Source organism: Choloepus didactylus, chromosome 18 (assembly GCF_015220235.1).
Source record: "Choloepus didactylus isolate mChoDid1 chromosome 18, mChoDid1.pri, whole genome shotgun sequence".
Taxonomy (NCBI): domain Eukaryota; kingdom Metazoa; phylum Chordata; class Mammalia; order Pilosa; family Megalonychidae; genus Choloepus; species Choloepus didactylus.
This window is the reverse complement of record NC_051324.1, coordinates 10,249,727-10,271,322: the sequence shown is the minus strand read 5'-3', so window position 1 is coordinate 10,271,322 and position 21,596 is coordinate 10,249,727. Positions and strand designations below refer to the sequence as shown.

The window sequence follows — 21,596 nt, the reverse complement described above, 5'->3', positions numbered from 1 at the left end:
GGACCCCTCAAGAAGGTGAGGGAGCAGGATATGGGGACCCTGGGGAAACAGCATTCCTGGGGAGGAAACTGGTAGCTAAGGTGCCTGGCTGGTCAGGAACAGCGAGTGGGGAAAAGGCCGGCTTGGGGGACCGAGTGTGTGTGTGGGGGGGTGAGGGGACAAGCAATGTGTTCATGCGTTGTGAAGGTAGCAAGTGCAGGAGTTGTAGGAGATGAGCTCAGAGTGATAAAGGCAGAGTAAAGGCTCAGATAAAGGCAGAGGTAGGCTATGTAGAACCTTCTAGATCATTGTAATGACTTTGACTCTTCCCCTCAGTGAGACAGGAAGCCAATGGAGGGTTGTTTTGTCGTTTCCCTCCTAGTTTTTTGTTTCGCTTAGTTTTAGGAACTTTTTGTTTTTGTATAATTTCAAAATTTCAGACAAATTACAGGAATAATTCAAGGAACTCCTGAATACTCTTTTTGTTGTTGATTTTAAAACTTTGACTGCATTATAACAATGAAGTAAACAGTAGACATCTATCTCCCCCCCGCAAAAAAAAAGTAAACAGGAAAATAACTGTGCATAGCTATACTTGTAGACACAATCATGTTAGAATGGTGTGACATTCAATGATCAAGAAATTTTAAAATAGCAATAATTATTTTCATATTAAGAAAATGTTCCCCTTCTCACCCCCCTGTACATTCTTTTCCCAGATCCATTACTTGTGTCTGTCTGCCCCATTTGCTCTATTATTTATCCAAATATTATTTAGACAAAAAATATTTGTTTTCTGAACCATCTGGGGGTAAATTGGAAACACTGAGCCCCTTTGTCCCTAATTACTCAAGAAAAGGACATGCATAGCATAATAGTACATAATATAGTTATCAAAACCAGGAAATTAAAATTAACAGAATACTATTATTTAATCCACAGTGCACATTCAAATTTCCTTGATTGTTCCCATAACATCCTCTATACCTATTTTTTTCTCCAAGTCCAGGATTTGATCCAGGATCACATATTGCATTTCGTTATGTCCCTTCAGTCTCATTTAATTTACCAGAGTTTTTGTCTTTCTTGACCCTGACATTTTTGTTGCCGTTCAGGATTGTTATTTTGTATACTGTCCCTCAGTTTACTTTGTCTGATGTTTCCTCATGGTTTGAGTCAGGCTTTTTGGGTTATGTATTTTTGACAAGAACATCATCACAGAAGTGATGCCCTGTCCTTCTCAATACATCACACCAAAAGACACATGTCAGTTCATCCCAATACTGAGATGTTGACTGATCATTGGGCTAAAATGGTGTTCACCAGGTTTCTCCACTGAAAATTATTTTCCCTTAGTAATTAATAAGTAATTTGTGGGAAGATACTTTGAGACTCCTCATCAAAAGTTCAACCACTAGTTTAGTACCCACTGATGATTTAACTCCATGGCTCCTTCTATATTTATGAGTAGGCGTTTACTGTAAGAGAGAGCTTTCCCTTATTCGCCATTTATCTAATTATTCATTTATATCGGTACGAACTTTTAGATTCCTGTTTTATTCAATGAATTACAAGCCATCACAATTATCATCTATTTTAATGCTCAGATAGCCAATGGGAGCCTCTTTGAGCTAGCTGCTGTGTCATTTTGATATATACTCAACTTCTTTGAGCATTTCTTTCTGGTGCAAAAAAATGTTCCAAGATCATCTTGGAATTCTCTTGCACTAGCCCTGGAATCAGTCTTTTCTCCAAGGAGCCCTGGAGAATGGTATTTAGAAACCAAGATCTGGCACTCAATGTGCTCATTACTACTGTTCTGTCAATACTTTTAGATTTTCTCAGTGGACAGAGCAAGGAAATATGTACGCATCTACATGGTGTATGTGTGTGTACACATTTATTTCTATATCTATACAGATTAAAAATCACAAATTCATATTGACACCTCACTGGAAAATTTTGAAAGGAACAATGGCAGGTTTTGATTCATGTTTTAAAAGGATCACTGTGACCAATGTGTTAAGAATAGTCTGTAAGGGGGGCTGGGGTAAAATCCCAACACATCCCAGAGTGATATGGGCAGAGAGTAAAAGTGTATTTGTGGGGCGCCCCGAGGAACTGGGGAGAAATGCAGAAATGTTGAACTTTCCCACCTGGGTTATTGCTGATTTTCCCACAGACATTGAGGACTGACAATTTAGTGGGCTGAGCCCTCGATCTGGAGACCTTCCCTTGTAAGGCTAGTTGCTGCAAGGGAGAGGCTAAGCCCACTTATAATTGTGCCTAGGATTCTCCCGCAGAGAGCCTCTTTGTTGCTCAGATGTGGCCCCCCCACTCTGTAAGCCCACTCAGCAGGTGAACTCACTCCCCTCCCCACTACATGAGGCATGACACCCAGGGGTGTAAATCCCCCTTGCAAAACGGAAATGACTTCTGGGGATGAGCCTAGACCCAGCCCTGTGAGATTGAGAGGATCTTCTTGACCAAAAGGGGAAAAGAGGTGAAACAAAATAAGGTTCCAGTGGCTGAGAGATTTCAGATGGAGTCAAGAGTTCACTCTGGAGGTATTCTTATGTACTATATAGATATCACTTTTTAGTTTTTAGTGAGTTGGAATAGCTAGAGGAAAATCCTGAAGCTGTCAAACTGCAACCCAGTGACCTTGATTCTTGAAGACAATTGTGTAACTATGTAGCTTGCACAGTGTGACTCTGTGATTGTGAAAACCTTGTGGCTCCCACTCCCTTTATCCAGTGTAAGGACAGATGAGTAGAAAAATGGAGACAAAAACCAGATGAAGAATAGGGTGGGATGGAGGGGATGGAAAGATTTAGGTGTTCTTTTTTGCTTTCACTTCTATTGTGGAGCAAGGAACAAGTTCAAAAATTGATTCTGGTGATGAATGCATAAATGTATGATGGTGCTGTGAATAACTGTACACTGTGGATGACGGTACAGTGTGTGAATATAGCTCAATAAAACTGTATTTAAAAAGTAAATGAACAATGGGGGAGGGGAATGGGATGTTTTGAATGTTCTCTTTTATTTTAATTTTTATTTTATTGTTTGGAGTAATGAAAGTGTTCAAATATTGATTGTGGGGATGAATGCACAATTATCTGACGATACTGTGAACAACTGATTGTACATTTTGAATGATTGTATGTTATGTGAATACATTTCAATAAAATTACATTAAAAATAATAGTTTGTAAGGGAACAAGGAACAAGAATGGAAGCAAGGGAATAATTTAGGGGCTATTGCAATGATCCAGGTGAGATGAGGGTGGCTTGGACCAGGGTGTAGTGGTGAAGCTAGTGACAAGTAGTCACAATTTACACATATTTTAAATAGAATTTGGCAACTGATTGGGTATGCAGTATGAGAGAAAGAGAGGAAGCAGGGACGATGCTAGGGTTTTTAGGCTGATGAACTGAAGAAGGAATGGATTTCCCATTCACTGAGATGAAAAGACTACAGATGAAGCAGTTTCAGGGGAGAAGACCAGAAGTTTTTGTTTTGGACATTTTAAATCTGTGATCCCTATTAGATATCCAAGTGGAGATGATAAGTAGGCAATAGACTATATGCATCTGTAATTCAGAGTCTGGGGCTGGAGATGAAAATTTGGGATGTGTTGCTGTATTTAGTGCCTTAAGCGGAATAGCCTGAATTGGTATTTAAGGCCATGAGACTGGAGGAGATCACCAAAGGAGCGGGTAAACAGAGAGAACAGAAGAGGGTGGAGAATTAAGCCTGGGGAACACTCCAACATTTAGAGATCCAGAAGATGAGGAACCAGCAAAGGAGTCTGAGAATGAGCTGCTAACCAAGTAGGAGGAAAATCAGAAGGACGTGGTGTCCTAGAAGGCAAGTGAAGAGAGTGATTCTAGAAAAGGGGAGTAAGCACTTGGGTTACAGCTGCTAAGTAGTGATCAATGGATTTTGCAATGTGAGGGTCATTGGTAATCTTCACAAGAGCAGCTTTGGTAAGGGTGGGTAGCCTGATTAGGGAGGGTACAAAGGAGAATGGGAAGATGGAGTTAGAGACAGTGAGTAGAGGTCATTTGTTTTACAGTAGGGGGAAGCAGAGAAATGGAGTGATAGCTGGAAGTCGGGATAGATTGTGTTTTCTTTGTACCAAATTGTGAGAAAGTGCAGTATGTTTGCAAACTGAGAAGACTATCCAGTAGAGGGGAAATTTGTAGGTGCAAGAAGAGAGCCATGTCTTTGAGTGGGTGGGAGAGAATGGGATCTAGTGAGTAACTGTAGAGATTGGCCAGGAAGGTGGAGGGGTTCATCTGCATTAATGAGGGAAGGAAGAATATGTGGCCAGAGACTCAGGTAGGTAGGTAGATGGCGATTGTGGATGTTGGTGGGAAACTTCAGAGTTTCATTTTCTCTGAAAAACAGGAAGCAAAGCTGAGGGAGGATGAAGATGGCAATAGTGGTTTGAAGTGAAAGAAGAAGGAATGAAATAGTCACGTAGGAGAGTAGGAGGGGGAATGGACTAAGATATGTAATATGATTGCCGAAGGAAACACCTGAATTCGGTCGAGTTCAGAATTGACATCTGCAGGAAGAAACGATCTTCAAGGGATTGGTAGGGGTCTTCCTACCGCAAGGGGGCGCTGGCGGGCAGATCTGGGGTGGCTGAGGAGGTTCGGATCCCAGAGAACCTCAGAATAAAAAGGGGTACACTTCTCCAAAGGACGAAAGCACTAGGAAAGAAATTGCTTACCTCCCTGAAATAAATAACACGCATTCCCAAAAGCACTAGCGCTGTGAGCAGGATTCGAACCTGCGCGGGGAGACCCCATTGGATTTCGAGTCCAACGCCTTAACCACTCGGCCATCACAGCCGTGCACAAACAGCCGCCCGAGCAGCTATTGCTGCCTATCAACACGCCCGCCCCCCCCCCCCCAACCGCTCGCTAGCCCCGCCCCCGCTGTCTGGGGACTTCTGTGCGCTTGCGCCTCGGCTCGGTGGTAACTGCGCCTCCCTGTGTCAGCCATCACCTCCCCTGTCGGAATGGCAGCTCTCCTGTTTCCCCGCGCCACCCCGACGGTGGTGGCCGCAACAAAATGAGCCCAAATCCGAATCTAGGTGTCCATGCCCTTGGAAGCAGACAAGCGACTGCCCGCCTCCCCTTTACTCAGGAAAGCAAAGTGAACTCCGAAGTGTTCGAATCGAAACCCAAGGCCAAAGTACTAGGTTGTTAAGAAGGTACCCGGAAATAACCACGTTTGGAAGAGGAGGAAATGGTCTCCCCGAGGCAATAATATACCACCCTTGCAACAGCAGGCACCGCTGGGATTCGAACCCAGGATCTCCTGTTTACTAGACAGGCGCTTTAACCAGCTAAGCCACGGCGCCGACTGAGGAAGGGGCGCATCTATAGATATATCAGCTATTAGGGGGCGCCAGAAAATGAGACCGTAACTCAAAATGACGAGTGTACCTGATCCCTAAAAATCCTTGCTTTCCAAAGTTCCCCCTTCTTTTTCTAGGTTTTGGAGGACTAATGAGCCCCACCCGTTCCGTCCCTCCCCTCTCCCACACCTTCGGGGGCCAACACGAACAAGAATACGTGCGCGACTCTATGTCCCTTAGCCACTTAACTGACCTGAAGGGCCCTCCTGCGTGTGGCGAGAACTTAGGCACCCTCCACCGCCTCGGAGCACCGCGGGCTTGCGCACTTTCCGCTCCCTCAACCACCCGTGACCCAGGGGTGCAGCTCACCCACGCTCTCCTTCCCAGGACAAACCCGGCTGAGGGAACGTCAGGGTTGGAGTGGAGTGAATTAGTGTACATTTAGCAAGCTCAGCCTTTCAGCTGCAAAGGCTGTGGGGAGAACAGGGATGCGGGCCAGGCAAGGGGTGCAACTGCCCACCCGCACGTTCTGGGAAGCAGATCAAGCCTCCCTGCAGCTCCATACACCTCTCCTCACCCAATGCCCCATTTCACTCCACAAAGTCCTGTGGTCATTTTTTCCTTTTTTGTATTAAAAAAATAACAGACACAATATCAAAAACACAAACGCCATCAGTAGAGGATACAGCTGAGAACACCTGGGTCCCACCTGAGGGGCAGCACCAGGGACTCCATGGTCTACCAACCTCCCCCACCCTGAAGCAGCTAGGGGCCTGGACCCCAGGGTCCTCCTTGGGCCGCAGGCCACCTCCTCCCATCTGGGTTGTAGGGAGGAAGTGCGAGAGAGGGCTGTCTCCCTCAATAAATAAGTGCAGCCCCAACCCTCCGGGACCAGGACTCGGGCTCAGCAGGGTTCAGAGGGGCCTCTTCAGCAGCTTGGCAGCAAACCCCATCTAGAAGGGCAAGGGTTCCAAGGGCTCCTCACTGGGGGTAGGGGGGGGGGCACCTCTGGGCTGGGCTGAGGAGTCACAGGTCTTCGTGCCCTAAGAAGGGGCCGGGAGGCAGTCCCTGGACCCTAGGCTGGTGATGGGGGTCCAGCCCCCTACAGCGGGAGAAGCTGGGGCAGTTTCTGAATGATTGGTCCGGCCACAGCTGAGTTCTTGAAGATGGGACCGGGGAAAGGAAGCCTCTTGTGGGCTCCCACAGGTGGCCCCAGAGTGGAGTCTAGCTGGTGCTGTGTCCTGGGGCAGGTAAGGCTGAACCGGCTGTGCTCCCACCTTGCTCCTCCTCCTCCATGGCCTGGTCCTGACAGTCGAAGACGCCAGCCCCCGCCTGGGTCCCGGCCTCTCCTCCTCCCTCTCCCTCTCCTCCGCCCTCACCACCGCCGCCACCCTCGCCTCCGCCCTCCTCCATGGGCTCCAGCCCCAGTCCATCCAGCTCGGAGAAGAGGGGGCCATCGGGGTGGCTGGGAGTTTGGGTGCTGCTACCACAGTCCATACAGGCCTTGGAAAGAGAAGGAATGAGTGAGTCGGGCAGGGCCCTCACTGCCAATCCCCCAGTCTCCAGCTGCACACCCAGACCCAAGAAGCCCCCAGAATGCACTCCTGAGAAACACCTGTTTACGCAAATGCACCCCAGCAAGGATCCTGGGGTCCAGCAAGGTCAGAAAATGCTTTGTACCCTGTACCCCCCACTGTGGATGGTCACACCACACAGTAGCACAAGAAAGGCTCAGGGAAGCAGTGCAAAAACTCATGAAGTTTAACACGCCCTGATGCAGCTGCAAACTGAGTGGAATCAACATCCTTCAGAATGAGCGACACGAGGACAGTGCGGGGATTAGCCCTTAGCCTCTATCTCTTGAGCTCAATTCCCCCTTCTCCCTCCCGGCCCAGACTTCTCTCACCGTCACATCCAGGGCCCGAGGCAGCTGGCCCTTCCGGACCCAGGAGTGCACAGCACCCAGCTCCCTCCGCTGGTCCTCCGAGAACCGCGGCTGCTGCTTCTGCATGGCCCGGAGCCGCTCCCGGTCCTGCTTCAGCACCGAGGCCATGTCCCTGGTTCAGAAGGCAGAGGCTGGGGGCCGGGGCCAGGGCCCAAGAGACCAGCATTCTCTGCCAGCCGCAACCCCTGCCCACTGCGCTCCCCTGAACTAGCACCAGGGGAGTTCAGGGCTCCCAAACCCAGGACACCTGCCCTCAGTCCAGAAGAACCAACCTGGGCTCCAGTGGGCAGGGGGGATGGATGGGAGCCCTTGGGGCCAAGCCAGCCCCAGAGAAGAAAACTCCTAGCTCAGCTGGGGAACGAGGGTGGCAGCCTCTGAAACCCCTCACCTGGAGGGCACCTGGTAGGTCATCATGACCCGCTGGTCTGCATTAGCCATGAGTAGCCAGATGGGATCCTGGAGTACATACTTGATGACCTGGTCCCCAGGCTCCACCCTGGCCTGGGCGGCCCCAGCCTCAGCCTCAGAAGAGTCGATGCTGCCAAAGTACTTGCTTGTGTGGCTGCTCTGACTGCTGCCTGCGAAGGGGCGGAAGGGGTGGACCGGCAGAGTCAGGAAGGCTGGCGTTCCCACAACCAGGGCCTCCCCCCACCCACTGGCCTCTGGGAGCTCACCCAAGGAGGGGCCTGGCCTCCCAGCTCCCCAGCCATGGCCCTACCCCAGGAGATAAATGTGTGTGGTGGGGGGCACTCACGTGTGATACTGGCTGACGTGCTACCCCCCTCGTGGGAGCCTGAGCCAGACCCAGAGCCGGAGCCGGAGCCGGAGCCCAGGGAGCCCGAGGCAGCAGAGCCCGTGCCGGAGCGAGAGTCCTCTTGCAGCAGCAGCTCCAGCAGGTCGCTGGAGCCCGACAGCGCATCCTGGTTGGAGGACTCGGTCACTTCCACCTGGAGGAGCCGAAGCCAGGGATCAGGGAAGGTCGACACCTAGGCTTTCCCTCAACTGCTGCCCGTGGGGGATATCCCCCACCCACAGTGTTCTCTGTTTCCCAATCTGGCTGTTGTGGCCGTGGGCTGGGACGCAAGAGAAGCAGGCTGGAGAGGAGATGGCACGCGATGCCAAGCCCTCCCCCAGCGGCAGATGGGGCCTCAGAAGTTATCGGGATGTCCTCGCCACCTGCTGGACACACAGGACTGCCCCCATCCCAGATGAGACAGCTGATTCATGCCCTGAACGACACAGCCAGGGTGTCTACCTCCTGGAGACCGAGATGCCAGCCAGGCAGAGAGCAAGAAGCACAGAGTGGAAGGTGGAGGAGCAGCGGTGGAGGGGGGGAGCTGGAGTGGGGCGGAGGCTGGGAAGAGCATGCAGCAGGGTCAGTGCTCACCAGTCTGGCCTCTGGCACGGTGGCCCCCTCACTGGGAGGAGGGGGCCCAGCACTGCTCCCAGGGCCTCCTGCAACAGCAGCCCCCTCAGCACGGGGAGGCTCCTCAAGCTGCAGAAGATTCAGCTGGAGTGGGGAGCTGCATCTTGAGTTGAAGAGTGGAGAATCCGGGCAGTGGGGAGGGCTGGGGGGCAGAGGGGGCAAGGACGGAGAAGGGGAGTGGGAGGCAGGGGTGGGAGGCCCCTCAGCAGGGGGCTGAGTTGCCCCATAGGGATAGCTGGATGGGGGAGGGAACAGATAGTTAGGGAGCACTAAGGCTACCATGGGGGTCACCAGGGGAGCAGAGAAAGGTGCAGAGGGCACAGTGGTGGGGGCAGCGGGAAGAGGCTGGGGGTCTCCTCGGGGGGAGAATACTGGAAGAGGATAGGGCTGGACCACAGCTGGAAAGGGGGTGTTGGCTGGTGGAGGGGGCCAGGGGGCAGAGGGTGGCACAGGCGAGGGGTGGGAGACGTAGCAGGAGGCTTCGGCCCGGGGGTTCTGGTGGTGCCGTGAGCGCTTGGCTTTGGATCGGCAGTGCTGGCGGCGGCCAGGGGGCGCCGGGCCGTGGTGGCAGCCTGTGGGGAGAAACCAGGGTTAGCGGGGGCCTCAAGCTGGGGGTGAGCGCCCCTGCCACTTTCACTGCCCTGACCCCATGACTGGAGAGAGGGCAGGGCAAAGGCTCCAGGGAGAGCTTGGCCTCCCGGCCCACAAGGGCCAGAGGGGATCCCGGGAGGTGGGGGAACCTTTGGGGAAGAACCACAGGAGGCAGGGACAAGGGGATTTATTGAGAAAGGAGCAGGGGAAGACGTTACAAGGGGGGTCGAGCTGAAAGTGTGTAGAGGACAGAGGCAGGCTGTGCAGACGGACGGGAAGAGGCAGGTGGGTCCATGAACGAATGAGCAGGTGGCTCAGGTTCACCCGCCAAACTCCTGCGGGCACTGCTGCTGGGCGCTGCCTCCCGCCAGCCGAGGCCATGTTCCGTCTAGCTCATGGCGGAGCGAAGAGGTGGGCAGGAACGCAGAGGGGCAGAAAGGCCTGGGCCTGAGTCCACCGGCAGGAGCCGTCCAACTGCCCTCGAAGGTGCGACCCCATCTAGAGTCGGCCTAGTGCCCCTGGCCTCTCCTCAGCCCAGAGCTCTGTGCATGTCTCCTGCTCAGCTGCAACTGAGTCTTCAGTGGTCACGCTTCCTGCCCCTGCTCCCAGGCTAGGGCCGAAGCAGTTTACCTGGAGCCAGGCACCTCCACCTGCCTGTCTCAGTGGAGCCCCCAAGCTGCCCTCCTCTGGCTGTGGCCCAGAATCCTGGCCGAGCGGCCATGGGCCATCTCTAGGCTGGGCCCTGGTGGTGGAGCCAGCACCAGCCTGGGGCCCTGAGCGGGAACCCCTCCCTCGAGGTCCCTCCCCCTACACCCACGTTCTGGTCCTAGACTGGGCAGAGGGCACGTTCAGGGAGGCTGCAGGGTAGCTACCTCGCTGGCCAGGGGCCGAGGGGGCCGTGGAGGAGCCGACAAGCCCACGCAGCCTGCCGAGGTCGCGGAAGCGGCTGAGGAAGGCCTGCTCCTCCTTCTGGGTGTGCAGGGAGAGCACGTCCTTGGTCAGGCCCACAGGGCGGTAGGCGTCTGGGGCTGGGTCCGGCACTACGGTGGGGCTGGGGACCGGGCTGGGGGCCGGGCCCGGAGCCAAACCAGGCAGGTCCTCCATCATGACGATGTCTGAGGGAGGGTGAGGTGGGGGGAAAGGTCATCCAGATCACCTCAGGGGTCAGTGTGCCCCCACCACACCCCTCCTGCCCAACAGCCCAGCCCACCCCTGGCCTCTGCCCCCGGCCTCTGCCCCCGGCCATCCCTGGGCCCTGTGTCTGCCTCTTGCCACCTCCCTGCTGAGGGCTGGCTCTGGGCCTGATTCTCCAAGTCAAGCTAACCCAGGAGGAGGGGAGCTACTCGGTTCCCTCCAGGGACAGCTACTCTGCCAGGAAGCCCCCTGGGAATGACACCTTTACTCCACTCACTGAAAGGGAAGCCCACCTCTTGCCCTTTCCTCACACCTTCTCAATGTCGGTATGCACAGACAGTTCAGTGGTCTTCAACATCCCCTCCCTCCAGGACCCCTACAGTCAGCACTTCTGGGCTGAACCCCCCACCTGACTTTACATTTGAACTGACCTAAGAACACAAGGACAAGCAACAGAGGTGATGGGGGTGGGAGCAAGGAGGGGCAGCCCCAAGCTGGGAGGGAGGCCGCCTCCTCTCCACTGGGGCTGGAGTGGGGGAAAGGCAGGCAGAAGGGAGTTCTGGCTGAGGGACCCGGGAGCCCGGGCACTGCCCCCCGCACCCCACACCCGTACCCGACTCCGGGGGCTTCTTGTCTCCCACATGGACGATGGTGGAGCTGAAGCTACACTGACTGGTGACGGACACCACGCTCTCTGCCTTATTGGCCAGGGCAAGCGGGCTCAGGGGGCCTCCCACCACTGGCTCCTTCCGCGGGGTGGCCCCCACCCCAGCCAGCACTGCCAACGGCGGATCTGTGCGGAGAGATGGTGCCGGTTACCAGCCCCAGCCCCACCGGGAGGTCAGGAGAGGGGATCCCAGGGAGGAGGGGGAGGGATGGCTAGTGGGCAGAGGGAGATGAGGAGGCTGGAGGGGAGGGGCGCAGGCCGAGCAAGGTTGGGGGCCCAAAGGCAGGAGAGAGACAGCGGGGTCACCCGGCTAGACGCGTGGGGTCCTTACCCTTCTTGGCTCCCGCGGGGGCTGGACCTGTTCTCTGCCTGTCGTCATCAGAAGCCGAAGAGGTGGTGCAGGACGAGGAGGAGGCACATTTGCGCTTGGTCGTGTTGGGGATGCTGCAGCTCTCCAGGTACCTGGCGGTGCACCGGGGGGCATGAGGGCGGGGCCTGGGGGCGCAGGGGCAAGGCCCAGGAGGGGAAGGCGCCAGGCCAGCCTTACCTGAGGATGCTGTCCAGACAATTGATCTGCTGGTAGGAACAACCCGAGGCTTCTTTCCTCTCGGCCTCCTCAGAGGCCAGGGCTAGTGGGGCCAGGAATGGAGCAGGAGCCGCCTCCAGCTCTGTGTCCAGGAGCTGACAGGGAAGGGCCTTAGCCTTGGAAATGCCTGGAGCTGGACCAAGGAAACAAAACGGTGAATGAGTTGGGGGGTGAAGGTCAGGGCACCCCCAGGTCTCCTCACCCTCAGCAACTCACCAGGGAGGCGTGGCCGGGGTGGGGGCCGGGCCCGGGACTCAATGAAAAGCTGCTGGCCCTGGTGTTTCACCAGATGCACGTCCTTACAGATCTGCTGGAAGGTCACCTGGGGGGCACAGCAGGGCGACGGGCAGCATTGGGGTGCTAGCCAGCACCAGCAGCCAAGGGCACAGCGCAGCATGAAGGTGCCAAGGGGAGGGGCACGGGGGCCACGGGGGGACAGGACGGGAAGGAGGAGGCACGGTGCTTCTGGGTTGGCAACATTAACTCTAAGAAGGATGGGGGAAGCGGGAGGCCAGAGCAGGAAGGGAGAGGGCCACTCACCGGGGCAGGAGGCCCAGGCCCTTCGGCATCCCCCCCGTTGCTATCACTGGAGGAGCCGGGGCTGAGGAGAGGACCGGGGGACGGCGGGGGGCCGACTCCGCAGAGCCCTGTGGGGCTGGGGCTGTGCACGGGCTGAAGCAGGGAGACGGGCAGGTTAGACGTCCACAGGCTGCTGCTCCCACTCTGCCCCCTAGCCCACTCCCCTCCGTGCACACCTGTAGCAGCAGCCGGTGGATCTGCTCTGACAACTCCTGAATCTCAGGGTCCAGGGACAGAGCTGGGCTGGGGGCCGGGGGCGTGAACACATCCTCGTTCAGGGGCGCCCTGGGGGGTGGGAAAGGGTGAGTCAAGCCCAGTCCCAGGCCCACTCCCACACCCCAGTGTCGGCTCTGGGGCAGGACCCACTTACGTGCGCACTTTGTGGCGACCCAACACAAAGGCCACCTTGCGACTCCAGGGGTGCACGAAGCCGGCCCAGCTGGTGTCCATGGTGACGTACTCCCCATTGCGGGCGCAGAAGCGGATCGGGGAGTGGTCAAAGGGCTGGCCTGCTAGCTGCAGGACTGGGGGGAGTGGAGATGAGGTGGGGATCAGCAGGAGGGTGAGCAGGGTGCAAAGGGCACTGAGGGGGAGGCCCACCCCTGGAGAGCAGGAGACCAAGGTGCCAAGAGACCCAAGCACCGGGGAGCCGCAAAGAAGCCCTGGAGCTGGGAAGGGACAGCAGAAGGAGAGGCACTCACTCTTCTTGTGGATGGCCAGCATGAGGGGTCGGTCCTCGGGGTGCAGGAAGAGCAGCACAGGGGCCCCCAGGAGGTCCTGGGGCAGGTAGCCCAGGAGCGGGGCGGCCCTGACACGAGAGGAGGCATCAGCATGGCGGGGCCTCCACCCTGGCCCACCCCCTTTTCTCCAGGTCCTAACCTCACCTCTCATCCACATCCTGGAAGAGGCAGCTGGGTGTGTGCCGCGTGGTAAAAATCCTCTTGTCGGGAGGGATCCGGGGAGCTGAGGCCCAGAAGACACGGCCACTGGGTTTCCTCCAGACAGCCCAACTCCTCGGCCCTCCATTCGGTTTGGGGCCCAGGCTGGGTGGCAGTCCTCCCCCCAGCTCCACCCAGGGCCCTTCGGCCTACAGAGCTGGTCTGCACCACTCTTGTATCAGTAAAGAAAGTGAGAACCAAGGCACCCTTCTCTGCCTCCCCCTACTCAGGGCTCTTAGGCAACTCTACACAGGATCAAGCCCTCATCCATAGAATACATTCCTCTGTTCCAAAATTCTAGGTGGGTGGGACATGCCTCCCAGGCTCCTTTCCTACCTCACCCCCAGCCTGGGCCCAGGAGGCACCCACCCCATGCCCAGCAGGCCAGGCCCCCAGCCCACCTACCTTCATAACCCGAGTGAATACGCTCTGCGATAAGCAGGCAGCACAGCTGTGCGGAGGCCCCATCTGAGACCCGGATCTTGGTCACGTACGGTGTGAGGCGGAATGGCTGGTACCGAGGCCCTGGATCCCGGTCAGGACCTCCTCTGGCAAGGTGGAGAGGAGAGAGCAATCAGGAATTTTTAAGAGAGGGTCACCCATCCCTCCAAGCTCAGCGTTGCAGCCCACACAGAAGAACCAGAGAATTCAGAGTTGCTGGCTCCTAACTCCCTCTACCTACCTGATTCGACAGAACACAGACTTCTCCTGGGTGAAGTCCTTGAGGCCTGACCCTAGGGGAGACCAGGAGGGTAGTGAGCCCTCTGGCCCCTCCAGCAGGGGGAAGCCCGACCCTCTCAAACTCTCCCAGAAGGAGCTTCCCGGACCTGCTCCTCCCTCCCCCACCAGCCCTTGGCACCTCACCTGCCGAGGCCCCGGTGCCCCAGGTGGGCAGGCGAGACGGGGCAGTGGAGCCATAGAAGACACCCACGTCCTGGGGAGCCAGGAGCTCTGAGAAGCGGGCATCTCGGAACACATCCCGCTTGCAACGCAGCAGAACACCTGCCTGCTCCGAGATGTAGACAATGCGGCCTGTCAGGAAGGAGATGGCCACCGAGAAGGTATCCTGGGCAAAAGGGAGAGAGCAAAAGCAAGCTCAGAAGCTGGGGGTGGTGGCAGCAGGTATGTCTGAAGAGAGAGGCTGGGCCGCTGCGGACCTGGTTGCGAAGCGTGTACTCAGACGTGATATGCTCCAGCTCCTCCAGCGTGTATGTGGACATGTCCATGGCACACGGCTCGCCTTCCTCCAGGCTCCACTGCTGATAGTATTCCTGGTTGGCTGCAGGGCGAAGGCAGTGAGGAGAAGGCCCAACCGGAGCAGTCCAGCACCTGGCCACTGCCCTCCCAGGAAGCACCACTCACCCTGCACCTGCTTGACACAGGCCAGCGCGTACTGGAGTGTGGCCAGGGTCCCTGACCTGCCCTTGCCACGGCGCTCCGGGGGCAACCGCAGCTTGAGCTCCCGCAGCGCCGTCATGAGCTCCTTCTGGGTCCTCGCCCGGGCCGACTGTTCACTGCTGCAAGGCCCACGAGGAGGAAGGGGATACAGGCATGAGCCCCGGAGCCTGGCCTAGCCCTCAGCCCTCTCCCCCAGCCCTCGGCCCACACACCTGCAGCCACTGGTCGATGGGTTGTCCTGCTCCGAGCTGGCACTCAGGAGGCTGTAAGCAATGGAGCTGCTGGGTGGCGATGGGCTCTGGGAATTTGTGCTAGGGAGAAACAACAAGCCCAAAATGAGGGGACAGTGGCCTGGGGCCCATCCCCGAGCTCGGCCTGCTCACAAGCCCACTCCCAGCCCCTGCAACCCAGATCCACGCACACCTTTTGCTGCTCTCAGTGGTCTCCAGCAGGGCCGAGTCCTTGCCATTGCCAGAGGAGGAGCTGTGGGAGCTCCGCTGGGATGCACCCCTGGACTCGGGCCCATTGGACTCATTGCCGCTGGAGCCATTGCTGTTGGCATCGGTGTCATCTGCCAGGCTGGGGCCCGGGCAAGGCCGGTGTGGTGGGGGTCCGGGGGAGGGGGCCCTCCCAGGACAAAAGGGTTCCCCGGGCCTGGGGTCCCCTCCCCCATCAGCCCCTTCTCGGGGGTCGCTCATGTCTAGGCCATGGGGAGGGCAAGAGAAGAGGGAAGACGGAGAGGCCACCACGGACGCACAAGGGGGCCGGGAGGCCTGGCTGCGGGAGTGGGGCTGGAGACCCGAGTCTCTGCGTACTGAGCAAAGTTCGAGCGCAGGCAGCACCTGGAAGACAAAGACCAGCAAGGAAAGATTGGAAAAACGAGTGCCTCAAAGCACTTGCTGGCTTCACTCAGGCCCTCCCCTGCCTGCCTGCTCCTGGGTCTCAGACCTGGCGCTTCCAATGGGGAGCCTGGGGAAAATCTGTTTTCCATCCCCTAAAGGGGCCACAGGTGGAAAGGGGCCTCTCCTGGGCCTTCCCTCACGTCCCCTGCCAGCCACGGCCTGCGTAAGAAGAGCCTCAGTCGACGACTGTGGACCGAAGCCTGCATGCGTCCCATCTCCAAGTCCCCACCAGGCCCCGACTCTGCCTGGGACTCCCGCGCCGCCTTTTGCCTCCTATATTTAGGCCTCCCGGCTAATTTTATCCGGGGGGGGGGGGGGCGGTGCTACCCCCGCCGCACATGCGCGGACCCACCACACGCTTCCGCCGCCGTGGTCGCCAGGGAAACCGACGTCAGCGGCTGAGCTCAGCGGTTGCTGGGGGGACCACAGGGGCGCGGGAGGGGCGTCCCCTCCCCCATTTCCCGGCGGAAGCGGGGGAACGACGCACTCCCACACTGTGGCGGTCGCGGCCCGGGGTCGCCCCCTTCCCCACAGCACGCCCCCAGTCCTCGGACGGTCCAGCGGCCTTAGAAAGAGGGGCGGCCGGTCCATCCGGTTCCAGGGACGGCCCTGGGCTCCCCGGAGCGAAAACACAGCCGCCGCCCCCACCGCCACCGCCCTCTGCGCGCCAGCTCCCCAACCTGGCTCTCGCTTGGGTCTCAGTCTTCCTGGTCAAGACGACAGAGGCTTACTCTCTTCGGCCCCTGCCCACCCCTCCCGCCCCCCAAGACCGAAGCCAGTACCTGCCGTCGTCAAGAACCCAGGACTCCCCTATCCTGGGTCCCCTACTTTTCTGGCCTCCACCCCCTAGCCGAAGCAGACACACTGAGCCCTGAGCAGGGGACGCACAACAGCCAGCGGATAGCTCCCCCTCCACTCCCCGTCCAACCACCACCCCCCCTTGCATTTTCTGAGCGCCAGGAGAAAAGGGAAGGCTGTGGCCAAGAGCAGGAACTAGCGCCGGGAACGGGATGTTCCAGCCCGAACCCAGCTGACATCACGGCCGGCGCGGGGCCAGGGATTGGAGGGGGGAGGGCGGGGAGCGTCGAGAGCCTTGAAGGGGTCTGCTTTACCCTAATGCCGAGATAAAACAGGGGACCCCGAGTGACGAGAAAGAAGGTAGGGGACATGCCCACCGAGGGTCGGATGTGGGGCCAGGATGGCTGGCAACGGGGCGGCCAAGCTGCAAGGAAGGAGGCGGGTCAGGCGTGCAGCCGCCCAGTGCAGGGTGGCGAGAGCCACCGAGGTCCCCGGGGACCGAGAGGGTGGACAGCGGCAAGGGAAGGGTTACTTGCGTGCCGTGGGAGCACCTCGGATAAAAGCACCGCAGCGGGCTGGAAGTGGCGGGGGTCCAGCTCGGGACCGGAGACCTACCCCAGGGCGGCCGCGGAGATGCCTACCTGGCCTCGCGAACGCCCTTCGGCCGCCTGCCCGCCGCCGTTCCAGTCCGTAGCCGAGTGGCAGCTCCGCGGGGCCGGGAGGCGGGTTGCATAATGCCAGGAACTGCCCCTCATTGGCCCCCTGCCCGCGGCCGCAGGCCCCGCCCCCGACTGGCTGGGGATCCCATCCCGGCGCCTGATTGGCTCCCGGCCCCCACTGAGGTCAGGGCTGTGTCACACACACGGGCGCACGTGGATCTGGGTGCTGGCGCTGGGCTGAAGGGCCCCAGACACCGCCCAGCCAATGGGCGCAGGACGCCAAGCACAGTGAATAATGGGAGGGAGGGCAGGGGAGGTAAGCTGTCCTTCTTTAGGAAAAATGCCTGTCCCATAGTAGGCGCTCAAGAAACGTCCACTTCCTGAACTGACCAGCTTTGCAGGACAGGACACCTTGGCCTTGCCAGGGATGGGAAAAGGAATGCAGACTCTAAGAGGTGGACTAAACCGCTGTCCCCTGAGAGGAGGGGGAGAGGAACCAGGCTGGTGTGGCCTTTCCTACACCCCCCTCTGGAACCTGGTCTTTAAAATATGGAGATGAATTTTTACCCAACCCCTTCCACTGCCACTTCGAATCCTGAAGACAGCTGGGAGGAGGGCAATGGAGGGTCCAGATGCCATGCCTGGGGGGAAAACAATGGAAAGGGTAGCCAGAGCCAATAGTGGTTGTAAAGGGAAACAATGGCAGGCCTCTATGGCCAATCAGAAAACAGGTCTCACGGACAGCCTAGGTGGTGACTAGTGCTTCTCTTCTCCTGAGGATTCTACCACTCAATTAGGGCTGCCCCAAAAGTGGGGGCCAGGAAGCCTTAGCTACAGGGGGACAGAGGGGGCAGCTGAGAGAAGAGACCAGCTGGGGCCCTGCACAAGGAAAGGTGGGGTGCCCGGGGTTTCAGATCCCTATTGCTAGGGAAAGAGAAAGTCAAGAACCAGGGACCTCACCTGTCTCATTTCCCTGTACCCCAGCACCCAGAACAGGAACTGGAACATGGTAAGTGGTCAGTAAATGTGCTGATTCGTTGACAAGGAGGGCTGGGGGGTGGGGAAGGAGCAGGAGTGCAATGACTGAATCTCAGCAATGGAGAGAGGCTGGAAATTATAATTTTGGGGAGGGAGGTGGGGCAAGCAGAACACTGAGTCCTAGAAAAACCACAGGGGCTTGATTTGGGAGGTTTAAACTGTCTGCCTGCCAGAACAGACCCCTTCATCTGATTTCCAGGGCTGTGACAAGTAGTACCTCTGAGTGCTGGCTCCCAGGAAACGTGGGTGGCAAGTGAAGAGCACCCCCCCCCCAAGCTGCTTTGCTGACATAATCAGCTGTGGGTGCAGTCCCTTTGCTGTCACATGGCCTAAGCTTTCCTGAACAATGGTGTTCCCCATGGCGGGGGCCAGGGGGAGGGCTCGCGGGAAAAGCTGGGATGAAGGGATGTTATAAAATAACCCAGAAAAACCAAAGCAGGAAAACACAGGAAGAATTCAGGAGCCTGAATACTCAGTTCCTTCTCCTTGAAAGTGCCCCCCCCCCCCGCTTACTGCTCCCTCTCCGCTGTGGCCCCGTCCCTGGTCTCAATTTCAAACACCTCTTCTCGGTAAACACCCCTTTTTTTCTTCCTCAGCTCCCCTCTGGGATGTGGGTGTGATCTCGTTTCTCCCAACCTGCCCTCCGCCTCCTCTGACCCAGGCAGCCCTGCCTCTCCCAAGGCCCCCTCCATATCTATCTTTTGCAAAGACAAAGGAGCGCGGCGCTCTAGCAGCCCACACCCGCTTGCCAGGCGCGGGTCGTCCGGCCTCGCCATCCCCACAGTAACCAGGCCCTGCTGCCGTCAATGGAAGAGAGGAGGCGGGAGGCAGCGGTGACGTCAAAGCGAAGGAAGGGGGCGGGGCGCGGCAGCCGGGGAATGTGGGGCAGGGAGGCTGGAAAGACAGCGGTTTGGGAGGCGGCCAGCCCAAGAGGGCGGCGGCCGGCGCGCTCGGGAACATCATGTTCCCTTGGCTGGCAGCCCAGGACATGCGCCCAGCCGGGGCGCCTCCCCGACCCAACGACAGCCGTCCTGTCCCCAAGCCAGGGATTCCTGGAGAGAGAATTAGGAAGAAGGGGTGACCCCCTCCCCAGTGCCTGGCCCTCTTCTTGGGTCTCGCATATGCCCTCCTTCCTCTTGGTTCCTCCAGCTCGTGGCACTGATTCTCCTCCTCCCGCCCATCCAAACTGTACACATCTGCTGGCCGGGTACCAAAAAGCCAGGGCGGGGAAGTTGGAGGCCCATGTTCTGGGAGAAAGAACACGCACCTTTGCTCCCTCCCAGAAGCCTCCTTTCAGAACCTGAATCTCTTGTTACCATGGCAGCAGAGAAGGAGGGAGGAGGGGTAGAGAGGAGAATGGGCCTGGGATGAGGAAGGCAGACTAGAACAGAACAAGTGGCCCTACCTGGGGCCTGGATCTGGGAAAAGGGACAGAAGGGAGTAAGAAGGGAACGTGAGCTGCTCTCTGAGGACCAGAAGGACCATGGAGAGAGAAGTGAGGAGGGAGGAGCCAAAACCTGCAGAAAGACTTGAGAATGCAGATCTCTAATTCCCGCCCACCACATTCACCTAAATCTCTCACCCTGTCACTGCTGTTGTGTCCGAAGGAGATGAGGGCCTCTTGAACCACTCTGTGAGACAGGTATTGTCATCAGCACTCCATGGGGAATGACTAAGTCTTAGAAGTTCCTAAACTTGCCTAAATTGTCTGCCTCATAATATGTTCTCTGGCTCTTAAACAAAGGAGATGGGGGTTCAAATCTGAGCTCTGATAATGGCTTGTCATTCTGGTTTCTTACCCCCCCCCCCACCCAGAAACTTGTGAGGTGTTATCCAACCTCTGAGTTGCATCTCAGCACCGGGGAGCCTGGGCCTCTCAAATATCCAGCTGATTCTAAGTTTGGTGCCTGAACACACTCCATCCCATCATGCCTTCCCCATGGGCCCCATCCCAAGACATTCAGTTTGTACTCCCACACCCTTCTAATCATCAACTCCCCAGTTTTCATGTGCTCAAAGAGCCTTCGAGATCACTCTGGCAGCGGCCAGCCCCAGTGATTTCCTAGGAACCCCACTTCCCCCTGCTCCCACCTTACCCCAGGCCACTTTTCCACAGGCCTGATTGTTTGTACAAAGAGATACCAGAACACTCTGTTGGTGCCTCCCTACCTTCAGGGGACCAGGAAGGCATGTGGGCAGCCAATCTGCACAAACCCCAACCCCATCCTCTCTCCAGGACCCAACAGATGCTACTCCACCGGTACGCCCAAGGGTAACTCCGAAGCCTGATCCCTCCCCTCTACCTGAGAAAGACAACCTCAGGGTCACACCATTCACCGCACTTTCTATTCTCAAATCACCATGTCAACCCTTTCATGCCCTCCGAGGACCTCCCTCCAACCTCAGAACGCTTGCATCTTTCAAATGCTTAGGCGCCTTCCCAACCGCGGCCACACACTGGAACACCCCCCTACCAGCTCTCAGGGGTCCAATCCTGTCCCTCCCTGGAAAGTGCGTCTCAGCTCCCTCAGAGCGCTAAGAGCATCCGAGTTCCCGCCTCCCGCCCCGAACAGCCAGGGTCGAGGCACCTTGGGGCCGTGAGGGATCAGATGTCAGTGACTCCCCCTTCCACCCCGTCCCTCTGGAGCTATCTTAGCCCGCGACTCCTAATGCGCACAACCATGAGCCCTCCCACTGGGCGCTCACGCATTTGCACGATTTTCCCCACTCCAGTAACAGCCCTCCTGACGGCACCACTCTCCAGAAAAACTCCTTCCGACCGTCCCCGCTCCCAGTCCCAGGATACTCACTCTCAGCGCGCCACGCAGAGTCCACTTTCTTCCCAGCTAGTACCACAACTACTCATACTGGCTCCTCCAGCCCCGCCCAGCGGCCGGGCTGCCACGCCCCCCAAGCTTATTGGCCTTAGGGGCGCCGACCCATGCCCCGCGCCGCGTGCAGCCTCACCACCCGGGCACAGCCTCCTTTGGCCCTGCAGGCCGCAGTCACCTTCTTATTGGTCGGCATTCCGACCGACAGTGACAGAGCCACGTGCGGAAGGGGCCGCCCCGCCGCGCTGATTGGAAGCCTGACCGGAAGCCATGCCTCTGCCCATTTTCGACGCCCTCATTGGCTATGGGCCCATCCTCCGACTTACCTAATTCGGTGATGCAAATGTCAGTCCAGCCCTCCATACTTTTTCATAGGCTGAGAGGTCTCGGAGATGTAGAGGACACGTGCCTTCGGGCTCACGCGGCAACTTGTTTACTTAGAAGCTGGGGATTTTCCTTGACGACACCCTTATCCGGGACCGCAGAGTGCGCAGACGCAGCGACCGTGCTCAGCACGCAGGCGCAGATGAGCGTGGCGGTGGCGGCGGTGGGGATCTCGGCAAAGGGCATTGGGCCGAGACCCTGGCGAGCCATTCACGGCGTGACAACAGCGCCCCCAGAGCTGGGGCCTTGGCCCTGAATCCCTGATACTCTCCGAAGCTGGGAGGTGCGCGCATTAGGGGGAAACGGCCTGCATTTTACATCTCAGTGTTTCATGATGACGACGATGAAGGCGAAGAGTCTCCT

General features: G+C 57.6%; 1 protein-coding gene and 2 non-coding genes across 5 annotated transcripts; all 3 read right to left on the bottom strand.

Moving 5' to 3' along the window:
- Positions 1-4,763: 4,763 nt before the first annotated feature.
- On the bottom strand, positions 4,764-4,845 carry TRNAS-CGA. Its single transcript has one exon. It is a non-coding gene; the product is annotated as a tRNA-Ser (tRNA).
- Positions 4,846-5,286: 441 nt separating this feature from the next.
- TRNAT-AGU lies at positions 5,287-5,360 on the bottom strand. Its single transcript has one exon. It is a non-coding gene; the product is annotated as a tRNA-Thr (tRNA).
- A 607-nt stretch (positions 5,361-5,967) lies between these two features.
- PER1 (period circadian regulator 1) lies at positions 5,968-20,971 on the bottom strand. 3 transcript variants are annotated; one of them, XM_037808463.1, is made up of 23 exons: positions 20,829-20,971; positions 15,045-15,463; positions 14,834-14,932; positions 14,586-14,740; positions 14,381-14,502; positions 14,088-14,289; positions 13,906-13,957; positions 13,629-13,771; positions 13,170-13,248; positions 12,987-13,093; positions 12,656-12,809; positions 12,462-12,570; positions 12,247-12,378; positions 11,923-12,028; positions 11,668-11,839; positions 11,452-11,582; positions 11,067-11,246; positions 10,192-10,434; positions 8,690-9,300; positions 8,057-8,249; positions 7,691-7,880; positions 7,264-7,414; positions 5,968-6,860 (listed from the first exon to the last, which is right to left on the bottom strand). In XM_037808463.1, the coding sequence occupies exons 2-23, from the start codon at positions 15,317-15,319 to the stop codon at positions 6,582-6,584; spliced, it is 3,885 nt and encodes a 1,294-aa protein (XP_037664391.1). In that variant the 5' UTR covers positions 15,320-15,463; positions 20,829-20,971; the 3' UTR covers positions 5,968-6,581. The 3 variants fall into 3 exon arrangements, with proteins under 3 accessions (XP_037664391.1, XP_037664389.1, XP_037664390.1); XM_037808461.1 differs by lacking the exon at positions 20,829-20,971 and adding an exon at positions 16,963-17,068; XM_037808462.1 differs by lacking the exons at positions 11,067-11,246; positions 20,829-20,971 and adding an exon at positions 16,963-17,068.
- Positions 20,972-21,596: the final 625 nt, after the last annotated feature.